The sequence below is a fragment of the Pseudophryne corroboree genome, chromosome 9, assembly GCF_028390025.1.
Source record: "Pseudophryne corroboree isolate aPseCor3 chromosome 9, aPseCor3.hap2, whole genome shotgun sequence".
NCBI classification, from domain to species: Eukaryota; Metazoa; Chordata; class Amphibia; order Anura; family Myobatrachidae; genus Pseudophryne; species Pseudophryne corroboree.
Window position 1 is genome coordinate 230,846,734 of NC_086452.1, and position 14,927 is coordinate 230,861,660.

At 42.6% G+C, this 14,927-nt stretch overlaps 1 protein-coding gene across 1 annotated transcript in view; it reads right to left on the reverse strand.

Annotated features, from left to right (window-relative positions):
* The window catches only part of LOC134957926 (coagulation factor XIII B chain-like), a 146,404-nt gene that overhangs the window by 83,380 nt on the left and 48,097 nt on the right, over positions 1 to 14,927 (reverse strand). Inside the window, exon 4 of the mRNA XM_063940173.1 lies at positions 1,527 to 1,703. Within this exon, the coding sequence (XP_063796243.1) occupies positions 1,527 to 1,703 (177 nt within the window). The remainder of the gene's footprint in view (positions 1 to 1,526; positions 1,704 to 14,927) is intronic.

Consider the following 14,927-nt stretch of genomic DNA (forward strand, 5'->3'; position numbering starts at 1 on the left):
ATTGGAAACACCTCCAAAATGCCCAATTTCATCCGATATATAATTGGATGAAATCGGGCATTATCGTTCTAGTGTATGGGGCCCTTTACAAGGTATCCAACCTTCTTTCAGAAAAACATTATACTATAACTAATGGTGTAGCTATAATGACCTAGCACCCATTCAATATACTCCCCTTGTGGCCGCATCTACAGGAAAGTGGCATTGGCACATGCACTGGCGCCTCTCTCATAAGACGCTGCTCACTATAACCACTCCAAATATTACCAATGAGAAGATGGAGATAATGTGTATTAATTAGCATATGAAGACGTTAGATATATGTTTGCTAAATATAGGAAAACATATGATAATCTGAATATGCTCTAAAGAATAATATAATACTAGTATTTTGGACCCATTATTCGCAAGGTCACTGGTTATTGTGCCTAGCATTTCAGGTTCTTTTTTTACCCTTTGCTCCCCTCTCCTTCCCAACTCTTCGCTCCCTGTCTCCCATTCCCCTCCCCACTCAGTCTCTCTTTCATCTCTGTCTTCCTCTCATCTCTGTCACCCCTCCCGTCTCTCATCTTGCTCCCCCTCAATCTCTCTCTCACCTCTGTCTTCCTTAGCCTCTCTTATCTCTTTCTCCCATAGGGTGTTCACAGGTGAAGAAAGGGTCAGAGGTTTGCTCACGCTAGGGGTCAGCAGCTCCAGCCCCCTCCCCCTGTTTCTTTTATCTCTGTCAACCCCCTACCTCTCATCTCTGGTTCTGTCTTAACTCCTCCCCCCATCCCTCTCATCTCTGTCTCACTCACCTATCACTTTCTGATCTCACTTTCTGATCAATTAGTCCTCCGCCACTTGTTGGCTCATGTTCATCTATACAAATATATATTTATCCTTTTTGACATTGGAGGTCATTCCGAGTTGTTCGCTCGCAAGGCGATTTTAGCAGAGTTGCTCACGCTGAGCCGCCGCCTACTGGGAGTGAATCTTAGCATCTTAAAATTGCGAACGAAGTAATCGCAATATTGCGATTACACACCTCGTAGCAGTTTCTGAGTAGCTTCAGACTTACTCGGCATCTGCGATCAGTTCAGTGCTTGTCGTTCCTGGTTTGACGTCACAAACACACCCAGCGTTCGCCCAGACACTCCTCCGTTTCTCCGGCCACTCCTGCGTTTTTTCCGGAAACGGTAGCGTTTTTTCCCACACGCCCATAAAACGGCCTGTTTCCGCCCAGTAACACCCATTTCCTGTCAATCACATTACGATCGCCAGACCGATGAAAAAGCCGTGAGTAAAATTACTAAGTGCATAGCAAATTTACTTGGCGCAGTCGCAGTGCGGACATTGCGCATGCGCATTAAGCGGAAAATCGCTGCGATGCGAAGATTTTTACCGAGCGAACAACTCGGAATGAGGGCCATTATTTCCATCTTGATAATATCATTTGATAACATTTGGTTAGAATATAGTTCTCTTGCATATTCCTTGTATGGTTCATTCTGAAATAGTAGTATAGATGATATGGGAAAACTTACTTGTGCAGCCTGGGAGAGAAGACCAGCCCCTATGGAGGCATTCGACCCATTCAGCAGTGCTTCCTCTGGCAGTATAATAACCCTCATTACATTGGTATTGTACATTCTCCTTAATACGGAAATGGGTTTTCGTTATCATGTAATATCCATTATCAAGTGGAGGAACTTCACATCTGTCTAAATACATTGGAGCCAAAAATGACATAAGTCAAATAAACATGGTAATGGGGCTGTCTATACAATATACTGTACAAACTATAAAAATACTACACTCTGTTAGGGCTATAAAGATCTGCTTTGTTTTGCGTTAAACAGATTGGAACTTGTTTGCAAATCAGCTTTGCATAGCATGGATAAGTTTCCTTTTATGTCAATTAAAAAGATACTGAGGGCTTACACAACGTACATCTAAAACATGATTTCTTAATATATAGGGGTATATTTAATTGATGTTGGATCCTTTCCGACGGAAAAGATCCGACATCTGAGTATTCAATGAGCTGTCGGATTTGGCCATTCACGACAATGCCAACCTGACTTTTTTTAAAAGTCGGATTGACATTGTTTTAAACGTGGCTAAAACCTGGACAAGACACGTGGATCCATGGCTATTCCGCTGATCCGTGTGTTTTCCGACAAGTCGGAAAATCTGAGGCAGCATTGAATAGGTCGGAACCCCTTCCGACCTAAAAAAAGTCGGAAACTGCTGTCTTTCCATCAAGACGCCAGTTTCCGACAAGAATTGAATACACCCCATAGTGTATTATTTCAATAGAGTGTCATGGGGCCCATTCTTAATGGCATTGTGACTCCTTTGTCCTAGGGGTATAATTACTAATGTAAATTTTGGGTTTTTGGTGATTTTGCATTTGATTTTACATTTGGTGATTAATACTGCATCGCAAATCCTGGTCCGACGCAGTATTTTGAAACCAGCAGTATTTTGAAACCAGGTCCTACCCGGGTCAGACCCTTTCACACTGCACTTTCGATCCGGGTTATTCCCAGGTAGCCCCTTTCACACTCAACCCAGGTCAGCCCTGTAAACACTATGGATGTAATTTTAAATGGACTTTTTGTGGCTCACAAAGATGAGGTCACAAAAAGGAGGAGTGGGGGCTGCTCACAGCATTGTAGCAGTCACGGCCAACAGAGCACCTTTGTGTAGTCCTGACTTCATGATTGTTCTCCTGTACTGCTGTTTGATACAGCAAGTGAGCGATTATTGTAGCTTAATTTATTGGTGACATGCCGTCCTAGGGAAGCCAGAGGATTGAAGCAGCTATGTTTTTATATACTATGGCATCTTTAACAGTGCCTGTGATTTGGCTGCATATTTCTACTTTACCCCTGATCCTCAGCGGCTCCCTCACCTCCTCATCACTCCAATTGGCCATGTCCTCACGCTGCTGTGCTTCTAAAAAATGCAGCTTTGTTGATGTCTGCAGTGTGCTGCCTGTGTGTCCAGGGCTCTGGCTGTTGACATTACCAAAGGAGACACACGAACATCCATTCAGTGCCTTTTTTTTTTGGTCCCGGGTTGAATAACCCGGGTAGGCCTTAAACAGTACACATCGACCCGAGTCGGAACCGTATAACCCAGCTTTATTCCCAGGTTGAAATGCCTGGTTGCTCGACCTAGGATTTTTCAAAGTGGCGCTTTCACACTGCACCTCGACTCAGGTCGACCCGGCAATATCCTGGGTTATTTTGGCGATGTGAAAGGTGTATTACTAACGGAAAAAAATTAAAGTAAAATCAAATATAAAACTAAATTCCACTCAAAATTTAATATTTGCAAAACATCGGTACTTTAACATAGATGAATATAGAATCCCCTGATTTACTAACATTCAAATTGAAAATCAAACACAAATCGAACACAAAATCGAACTACAGATCCCCCAAATAATAGACTAATAGCAGACAGGCCATTTTAGCTTCTAGACAACATTATATTCCCAAAACTTTCAATATCATGCCTAAAAAGGTTGATGAACGTTTTGCCAATTTTTTTTGCAATTGAGCGATTAGTAGTAAATTGCGCAATGCATATGCTTCGCACCTCATATGCGCCAAAGTCTAATAGCGATGCCACTCACTTCGCTTACCTTTACGCTGTGACTGACAGGCACTGTTTATGAACATTGGGGGTGATTCCGAGTTGATCGCTCGCTAGCTACTTTTTGCAGCCGTGCAAACGCATAGTCGCCGCCCACTGGGGAGTGTATTTTAGCTTTGCAAGTGTGCAATCACGTGTGCAGCCGAGCGGTACAAAAATAGTTTGTGCAGTTTCTGAGTAGGTCTGAACTTACTCAGCCGCAGCGATCACTTCAGCCTGTCCGGGGCAGGAATTGACGTCAGACACCCGCCCTGCAAACGCTTGGACACGCCTGTGTTTTTCCAACCACTCCCTGAAAACGGTCAGTTGATACCTACAAACGCCTTCTTCATGTCAATCTTCTTGCGATCAGCTGTGCGAATGGATTCTTCATTAAATCCATCGGCCAGCAACAATCCGCTTTGTACCCGTACGACGCGCCTGCGATTTGCGGTGCATACGCATACGCAGTAGTGACCTGATCACTGCGCTGCGAAAAACAGCAGAGTGCGATCAGGTGGGAATGACCCCCATTGGCGGTGGAGTGGTTGCATAAAGGCATTTCACTGCCATTTTAGGGGCGTGTTGTGGGTGTGCTTGTGAAGCAGCGTGGCTCTGATGTCTCTGTTCAGGCTGCTATGCTACATGCCAAATACAACAACAGAAAAGGCTGCGCTTAGAGATGAATTGTCTGAATAACTAATAAAATTTATTATACTTAAAATCTGTCAATTAGACAATTAAAATTAGTATACACTTTTAAGAATAGCCTCTGATCACCATTTCAACAATACATCAGCCTGTTCCAAATTGGCCGTGAAACCCTATACACTTAGAACCATATAGATCCTGGGGCTATAGCATAGTCCCTGGGCTGGAAATTATGTCCCAACGCTGGAGGATTAGCAGTTCCAAAAATGAAGCATGATTTATGGAAAGTCCTCACCAGTTGTGCGTGTTTGTTGAACAAGAGTCCAGTCCTTAATTGCGGATGTGGTTCAAATAAGCCGGTTTGTAGGGTCCACAGTGGTCCAAGCTGAGATGATAAACTGTAGTGGGATGATCAGAAGGCTCACACCTGACGCGTTTCACAGCTTTCTGCTGCTTTCTCAAAGGTGACTATAGTTCACAACTGACAGTGTATTTATACCATAGCTAGTTATCTCATTCAAAACATGTGTGTAGACAATTCATCTCTATATATGTACAAAAATTTAAAAATAAACCTTGTTTTTCTTATTCTAATTAGACTCAGAGGCATAGTGATTAAAAATTAATTATATTTGTTTATTGGAAAGTGGTTTAAATTGATCATATCCCGGAGCCGCGGGTGTTGGAACGCACGCGGGTGTTGGAACGCACGCGGGTCATTTTACTTCCGGTATATGGAACGCAACATTGTTATAATACCGGAACTTGTTGTGACGGTATAGTCACGTGACTTGCTTGGCTTAGCAGGATATGCGTATATTGAGCCGCATGGGGACTCCGCCACTACCGGTTGGTTTATTCCTATTTTTTGCTATGCTACATGGCCATTTATTTAAGCAAGCTGACGATTGTCGATGGCTGTGTGTGTGTGCTGGGAATGTGCACCCAGTTGCTGTGCCTTTGCGATTGCTCCAAAGGGCTGCTGGGTTTTTTATTAATTTCGCACATCCTCAATGTGCACAATCGCAGCTGCAATTGCCACAGAGTCTGTCAATGAACCAGGCCAGATATTAATACTGTAAAGGTTCTATGTGACAGATTCAAATTTCAAATGACATGATTTTAGATCTTTTATCAATTTAAGAAAAAATCCAGAAAGACTTGAGGATTAGCGCACATCTCTAATAAAAATAGACCCAAACATGTGGTTCACTGTGGTTGTAGGAATTATAGGCCTCATTCAGAGATGGACGCAGTACACATCGCTCCTGCGTCTTTGAAGTCTATGCCTTCAAACGATGTTAGGCTGCGGCTTAGGGGGCACGGTGTGTGATGATGCAGGACTCATTCTGCACATTCACAGACCGGGTCCTGTGCATGGGCAGATGCTCCACGATCAGAGATGTTCGCAAACCAGAATTAGAGGAACCGCTGCAGCTTCTTGTATGTAATATGTTTTGTCCAATAGAAATATATAGGAAAGTGTTTGTTCTATTTCATTCCATTTTATAGAAGATTTTATGTTCGATCCTGAAATGGATATCCTAAATCGAACACAAAGTCCCTAGTCAAAATCAAACAAAATCGAATTTTATTAAATGTGTAATTTGATGAGTAAAAAATAATGTTGATTTGACTCGATTTATTTAAATTGAACATAAAATTGAACATTAGTAATAATTCCTGATCCGAATCCAGATCTGGGTCCGGCTAGGGGTTTCCCGCCATACTTGGATCTCAAAAACGAGGCAAAACGTCATCATCCTGCTGTCAGATTCTCGCTATGTTTTGGCTTCTATAAAGGTCCCGGTGATCTGCAACATTTTCACTCCGGCTGTGGGGAGTGCATTGAACGGATGTGTCTGTCTCAATGCTGGGGTTGTGGGGTGTGAGCGTGGGGCTGCTGTAGGGCTGGTGTATCAGTCCAGGGGTGCTCTGTCTGTCGTTAAGTGGTGTATCTGACAAGGGTTGATCTGTCCATGATCCATATACATCCAGGGGCTCTGCCCCAGTGCTAAAAAATCAGTATACTCTGTGTACATCCAGGGACTGGTGTGTCCTAGTGTATCCTTTGTATCAGTATCAGTCCATGGGTGCTCTGTCTGTCGTCTGATGGTGTAGCTGACAAGGGGTGAACTGTCCATATACATCCAGGGGCTCTGCCCCAGTGTTAAATAATGCAGGATACTGTGTCTGTACATTCAGGGGCTGGTGTGTCCGACTCATATCAGTGTCAGTCCAGGGGTGCTCTGTCTGGTGTATCTGACAAAGGGTGCTCTGTCCACCTAGGGGTCATCTGTCCGTCCATCCAGGGGCTCCGCCCAAGTATAAAATTAAAATAATAAAAGCTAGAAAGCCTAAAATATAATTATTAAAAAAAAAAAAATTTTGTTTGTGTTGTACCCCAGTGTACTATACAATATTATTTTTTTCGTACTCATACACATTTTGTGCAACACTTTTGGTGAAATAAATTGCAATGTTTGATTACTATTTCTGACTCATACGCGTATTGTGTGACACTGGGTGAAGGTGGTACCACAGTAATATACATTCGTACTCATATACGTATTGTGCGACACTGTTGGTGAAATTAAACCGCAGTGTTTGATTACTATTTCTGACTCATACACGTAGGTACCACAGTACTTTATTTTCATACATGTATTGTGTGACACTGTAGGTTTGTACATTTATTTGTACAAATTGTTGTGTGCTGTACCCCACTTGGTTCGTGTTTGGAGGATGAACAATTAAGAGGCGAGCAGTGGCTTCAAAATGGGGGTGCGGCCCGCACTCGGGTGTCACCCGCCGAGGGGTGACTCCAAAATGTTACATTGTGTGCAGCACTCTGCTCCTGACACGGGAGTATATTTACTAAGAATTTACTAAGAATCGTGTTTCTGCCAAATTGGTTAGAGTTTTGACTTGATTTTGATCGTTCGTGTTTTGCTGCAACTTTTTGAGGTCATAATCGGTAATTTACTAAGCTACCGCGTTTTTGGTTTTCGGATTTTCCAATGTCGATGGTATTCATACTTTAAATGCATTTCTCGGCCGGATTATTGTTATTCGGCCGGACATGGGTGTTTCTTCCTTCAGATTTGTAATTTTTCCATTGCGGCAGTGTTTATTTGTGATTGCGACCGCGTTTCCACTTGTACTTTAATTTTTGTCACTCGGTCGTGATTGGTTGAGTTTCAGAGGTAGGCGTGTCTTAACGCAATCATATAAATACGCCCCAAACTGTTCGAACCTCGTGGGTTTAGTTAGTGGAGAGGTGAGCGGTTGTGTTCTATGGAGTTGGTGAGTAGGTTGGTGGATTTGTGGTTTTTGGCGATTTCTGAGTGCTGTATTGTGTTTGAAAGTAGTCTTTTCATTCTTGTTGTGTAGTCATTTATTAGTTTGTCTAAAGTTTTGGTCCTTGTCTGATTTAATTTAAGTCTCTTGTCACTGTTTGTGTGTGTGGTTGGTGTGTGCTGTGTAGAAGTAGTGGAGAAGTGTGTTGTTTGTTCTTTTGTTTTTCTCTGTTCAGTGTTGTTTGTGTAAATCATGTCAGAGTCTGAGGTGGAGGAGGTGAGTGAGGTGGAGGAGGTGAGTGAGAGGTAGGAGGTTAGTGAGGTGGGTGAGGTTTCTGTTGCAGCCTCTAGTGACAGTGACAGTGACAGTGATGCAGCTCTGCAGCCACGCACCACTGCTAAGACTGACCGCATTGTGAAGTTTAATTTGGCTGAGAATGTGGCTTTTGGTGCGTGGGCTAATGAAATATCATCGTCAGCTGTTTGGGCCTGAGTCATTGGACCACAAGATGGTTTTCCTGTGGGATGTCACCTTCAAAGTGGTGGCAGCTGTGAATAGTGAGGGGGTTGTCAAGCAGACAGAGGAAATGTGCCGCAAGCGCTTTTATGACATCAGGTGGCATGCCAAGGCTAAAATGGCGAAGGAGGCAAAGTCTGCTTGACAGACAGGTGGTGGCCATCCATTCGTTGCCACATATCTGAAGTACGAGGAACCCATGAGGAGCCTAATACCTCCAGAAGTTGTGAGGGCTACTTACGTCCGGAATTCGGATCGCCCCAGGCAGGATGGTGAGTGTTTTGGGTTTTTTTTTGTGAAAAATGTTTAAAAATGTTTAATGTGTGTTTTCGTGTGTATTTATGTCCCCATGTTTTTTTTTTTCCAAATGCTGCAAGTCACGTTATGCATATGTGTCTCGTTATGTGTTTTTTTTGTAAAACTATTTTTTTTTTTAAGTTTTAAAAAATGGTCCTTAATAAGTCTGTACACATTAGTGCAGTAATGTATTGTGGTGTAGTGCATATATTGGAATACTGTAGACTTATTTGTCTGGGTCATGAGCCTGAGTGCCTTTTTCTTGTTGGTTTTTAAATGAATTTTTGGATCAATGGATGTGTTGGAAATAATTTTGGAAATAATTGTTGCTTTGTTTGGTGTTTTGGAGAAGTTAGTATATTCACCTATGTACTTGTTGTTGTTTATGTCAAATGTCTTTTCACTTTGTTTGTAGATCAACAACCACACCACCTCTTTTCCTGTTTTTTTTTTTTGTAGCGGCCATTTTATTATGGTGTTGTTTAGTACTAATTAAATCCTGTATATGTTGTAGAATCATATTGCTTGGGGAAATAGTGATTAATTTAATTGGTTCTTCATACTGATTTCTTGCATTAAACCATCAAAATGTGTGCCACTCCATTATTTGTCTACATTATTGTCATTTGTAGTGTTGTGTGTATTGTTGTTTCAGCAAATGAGTAGTTGCTTAATTTTGTGGTTTGTTAATGTGTGGTTTGTCCAACAAACTAAGCACATTGTTCAATTATGTGTGTATTTTTCTTAATTTTAGTTTGTCATAAAGTAAAAAAAAAACCTTAGACAAAGGAATGGCTGTTTCGCAATTTAACAATGTGTGTATGTATTGAAACAAGAACACATATTATGCATAAATAATACCATGGCAACTTTGAGATTTTAAACACGTCCCATATTGTTTTCCAGGGGCCAAAAAGACCGCAACAGTCCGGCCTACCCCCACTCAGCCAGAAGATGAGGATGATGGGGAAGCAGGTAATTATTTCTTGTTTGGTTTTTTAAAGTAAGCAAATGCCTTGCATGATATTAATTGGTTGTTTTTGTTTAGGACCATCCACACAACGTTCTCCTCCCAGAAAGCGGTGTCCAGATGTTTTGAGCAGGCCAAGACACATGCACCACAAGAAACACAGCCAGGATGTGCACACCAGGCCACACGTTTCACCACCACAATTGCGCATTTCCGATGTGTCCTCAAGGCCACCACTCCAACTACTGGATAGTCAAGATCACCACATTCCCCACAGCTACCTGGTGAGTAAAAAATAAATAAAATTGTAGGCCACATAATTACACAGGGCAGATATGGATTATGCAGGTTGTAAGGATACCAGTGAGTAGATTACGTACGCCGGAACAGCAACAACAAACAATGTTACTAAAACTGTTATAGACTCCCAGGTGTCTCAAAAATTTGTGGGTGGGGACTACATCCATAGAATAACACATTAACCTGTATGGGCTGCACCCAAAACACAATGCCTATCTTTAAAAAGAGTACACTTACAAAATTCTGGATGTGGTGATGGTGTGTATTTTTTTTAATAATGTTGGAACATTACCACAAAAAAAAATGTGTATAATTGGTTATCAACACACCCATGTAAAGGTACCTTAAACAATGATGTTAGGTTTTGTATTTGTGTAACGTGTTATGCTTCTTAAAACATTAAATAAAGCATGACTTCTAATAATCTACAGAGGCATGCCCATCATGTAAATGTCATTTTTTTTAGGATTATCTGTCCTTGCCACCAAAACCATTTATAATCATCATTAAAATGTATTGTGGCTTTAATTGGGGAAACATACATTATAACATTTAAACCAAAAATAAATATAAATGCTTTTTCATTACAGACCCAACACATCAGGATAACAATCAGCAGGACTCCCAGCATGACTCACAAATGGAGGATATGTTTGTTTTGAATTTAGAGGCTATCGGTCCACCCATAACAACACCACCACATGTGAGTACGCCTCCAAGACAAACCACACCTGCACCAGAAATCAGTCCACCATCACAAATCCAGACACAGGATCAGGTTTTTTGGAGCACTTGGACAACACAGCAGCCCAATAACCAAGATTGTCTGCGTAGACAAACTCAATTTATAGGAAGTCTGGCCCATCATCTACCCAGAATTAGTTGCAATATAAGCAGAGAAAATGTTCAAGTCACTAGAAAACACACTTGAATTAATGCGATCAGACAACACACATATGATGGACACATTCCAGAGAATCATAGATGAACAACAGAGACAGCACCAAAACTACCTCCACATTTTGGAAAGCAACCAAATGTTACTCCAGAGCATCAGCCGCATTATGGAGAGTCACCCTTCAGCAACAAGAGACCTCAATGCTACACTGAGTAACCTGATCCAGCACCTCACAACACAACAAGCTGAACAACCAAGCAACAACTCAGGAACACTAACTCCAATAATTTCCCCAGTTACCTCCCCACCAAGGCGCTCCACCCGTACACGGCCAGACGTCACTGGGAAAAGCACTGCTTCCTCAAAAAGAGGCAAAAAAATATTAGCTGTGGTGTGGGTGATCTTTTTGTTGGAAAAACAAAACTATTTTAAGTTTTACTCTATCAAGGACAGAGAAATTGGCATGTATACTCATTATACCAATGCAATATTTACTCTTCTTTACAGTATGACCAGACCTCATTATTACAAGGCCATAAGTACTCTTCTTTACAGTATGACCAATTATCATTATTCCAATGCAATATTTACTCTTCTTTACAGTATGACCAATTATCATTATTCCAATGCAATATTTTTTCTTCTTTACAATATGACCAGAACTCATTATTACAAGGCCATAATTACTCTTTATTACAATAACAACAATTGTCATTAAGTCAAGGCCATGTTTTTTCTTTACAGCAATGCCATATTTACGTTTTAATACAATGCCAAGTTGAATTTTCATTAGGAAAAGGCCATGTTTTTCCATTATTACAAAGCCATGTTTTTACATTATGTCAATGTAATGTTTTCTCATTATGTGGATTTGCTGAATCATTATGTTGTTTCTTACCAAGCATACATACAAAGAACAGAGTAAATGGTATGTTCTCTTATTATGTGGTTTGCAACAAAAAAACACAATAATAAATGCTTTTTTGCGTATTTGTCGTTTCTCTACATTATTCATCCAATCCCAACACACATAATTGTAAATGTTGGCAACCCCCCCCCCCCCCCCCCCATAAATTACACATGCAGCAATTGTATTTACCAAATGCAGTGTTAGTAAGTCAATATATATGTGTTTAAAAAAAAAACCCTCAGAAAATACATAGTGACATAAATATACTTACTGAAGCCATTTCTGAGTTTTGATTGTGAATAATGTGCTTAGGCCCCTTTTAAAGGCAACCAAATTCTGGTGTGATGAATGGGTAAGTTGAAACACATGTAAACACACCAGAGCAAAGCAGTTCAATTTGAGAGCACCATTTTTATACGATTTGAGATTTTTTGCTGCTGCAATTAAGGTTTCTCATTCGAGTTTATAAATACGAATCCTTGGTAAATTACGTGTTGTATTAAATTACAGCCGCGTTTGACCGATGGTCTATTCAATCGTATTTGTGTAGTCAACCAGGAAAAAAAATACAAATGGACCAAATACTTCTGAATTTCCAGTTTAGTAAATTCCCGAGATAACACTTAGATAAAAAAAAAAAAATTGGAATGAAATTGGGAGCTTAGTGAATGTCCACCACTGTGTAGGAGCCGGCACTGCAGCCCCACCTCCCGAACCCCCCGAGTGACGAAAAAACTGAGGTTGGGACACGAAGCACCTCCCCTCCGTGAAGACCTGCCTTCTTTCTGCACAGCCCTGCCCCTTTTCCCCAACGCCGCACCGGGTGTACTTATTGTAAGTGACGCCTCTGGAGGAGAGGCATAGACCTCTTAAATCAGGGCATATAAAATAAAAAAACAAGTAAAAGTCAGATTAGAAAAAATCACATTAGTGCCATAATAACCAATAAAAATTGTTGTCTATGCAATAAAGACCATCACCAATGCCACCAATGATTACATTTTTAAAATCAAACAAATTCAATTAAATTACTAATCAATCCTTCCTTCCACTACATACATACTCTACCTCCCTTGGGCCCCTGATCTAGCTATTGATAAAGATCTGTGTCAGATAATTTTTGCTGATTTTGGTTTCAGTTTTTTATTTTACTGAAACAGCTAAAATCACATGATTTGGTCTATTTCTCTTACGTCCTAGTGGATACTGGGGAACTGTACTTTAGTACCATGGAGTATAGATCGGGTCCACTGGAGCCTGGCACTTTAAAAACCTTTAGTGTGTGTATGTGTGTGCTGGCTCCTCCCCTCTATGCCCCTCCTACCAGACTCAGTTTAGGAAAATATGCCCAAAGTGCCGGGTGCATTTCTCTGGAGCTCCAGAGAGTTTCCTTTATTTTTTATTTTAGTTATTTATTTTCAAGTAGTACTGATTGGCAACCAGTCTAGCTGCTTCGTGGGACCTCTAAGGGGGAAACCAAACCAACCTCCTGAGGGATAATGGTTCATATTCCCAGCTGACAGGACACTGAGCTCCTGAGGTGCTGTTTCACACACCACACTGTGTGTGCCCAGACCAGCAGCTAGCCGCCACCCTCTAACAGATGCCGAAGAGTCGCAGGTGCAGTGAGTGTTAACACTGGGGTCCCAGTTAGCGGGTCCCTGGTGCGGTTTGGCGGCATGTCATGCGGCGGTCATGGGCCATGAGCTGCGGTGCACGCCGCGGACTACACTGGCTTAACAGGGCTATATGCTCCACAGGGTGCTCACGGTCAGTAGGCATTGTGTTTACTGTGTTTAATCCTTTCAGCCAGTATAAAAAACTAAGTGGGACCGCGCGCCATTACGGGGGCGGGACTTCCCTGAGAGAGGGGCCAGAGGCGGGAAGGCACCATTTCCTGCTGCTGCAGATCACAAGGCTGCATGCATGCTGCTCCTCCACGGACCCACGCTGTTACAGACTCTGTACTGGTACCAGGGGATCATAGCAGGGGTGGAGCACATCAGCTGTAGCGCCGCTGCACATAGTTAATGTAATACACATACTTTTACACACTGTGCTGCTGTGTTGTGTGCTGGTCTCCATTTTCTCTTTGTCACTCCAGGGACTCCCTAGGGCAGTGATCTCCAACCCATAGCTTGCGAGCTACCGGTAGCTCGCTGTAGTATTTTCGGTATCTCACAGAGCGCACGGGCTTGGGCAGTCACTGGCGCTCCTCCTCCCTTCATTTTTAATATGGTGCCGGCCGTCAGCCAATCAAAGCTTGTGGACCGGCAGTGGCGGTACCTGATTGGCTGCCGGACCGCAAGTTTTGATTGGATCACTTACCAGCACCATATTTTAGATGCCCACAACCGCTGGAGACTCTGTCACCCTCACCGCAGCCGCTCTCCGGACTTCACAGGAGAGGCGCGCACTGCGCTCTCCTCCCCTTCCGTCCCTCATACAGAAGGAGCAGCACCGGCGACAGTAGAAGAAGCCAGCAAGGGTTAGCACTGTGTGGGGCACTGTATCGGACACTGCAGGGGGGCATTTTATCTGGCGCTGCGGGGGCATTTTAAATGGCACTGTGGGGGGAATTGTATCTGGCATTGGTGGGGGCATTGTATCTGGTACTGCTGGGGCGCATTATTAGTGTATCTGGCACTGCTGGGGGGCATTATTTGTGCATCTGTCACTGCTGGGAGGCATTATTTGTATATCTGGCACTGCTGAGGGGCATTATTTGTGTATCTGGCACTACGCTGGGGGGGCATTACTTGTAGTTGTGAATCCACACCCACTTTTTTGAGGCCACACCCACTTTCGCAGGAACACACGCGCATTGGGGGGAGGGGGGAGCTCCTTCAGAGATTTTATTTTCCTAAAGTAGCTCACACCCCAATTAAGGTTGGAGACCACTGCTCTTGGGTCTGTGTTCTCTCTGTCAATCCAGGGACTCTCTAGGGTCAGTGTTTTCAGTGGGTTTTCGCTGTATTATCGTTGTGTACAATATGTCTGTTGACATGGTTATGTGTACTGCTTGTACTCTACCCCTTTTTCTGTGGGGTCCCTCATGTGTGAACAGTGCTCATTATCTCCACAGGGACACAGTTCACAGGCACCTGACTGGCTGGATACTTTTAACAGCATGATTCACAATGTGAATTCAGAACTAGCTGCAGCTAAGGAGAGACAGGTGTTAAAACAGTCTGTTGATTGTATGGCTAAAGCAGCAGATACCAGGAAGTCTTCTCAGCCCCCTCTGTTGATTTCACATAAACGCTCACTGCCACAGGTGCTCCAGTCTGATTTTGACCAGCCTGATGTAGATGACACTGATGATATGGATGAGGACAGCTCTCTGTCCCCTGGGGTAGATGCCCTCATTTATGCTGTCAGATGAAGAGTTGTACTTTAATGTTAAACCAAAAACCTCAGCCACGTTTCCTGTGTCTAAGGAATTAAACTCCCTGGCC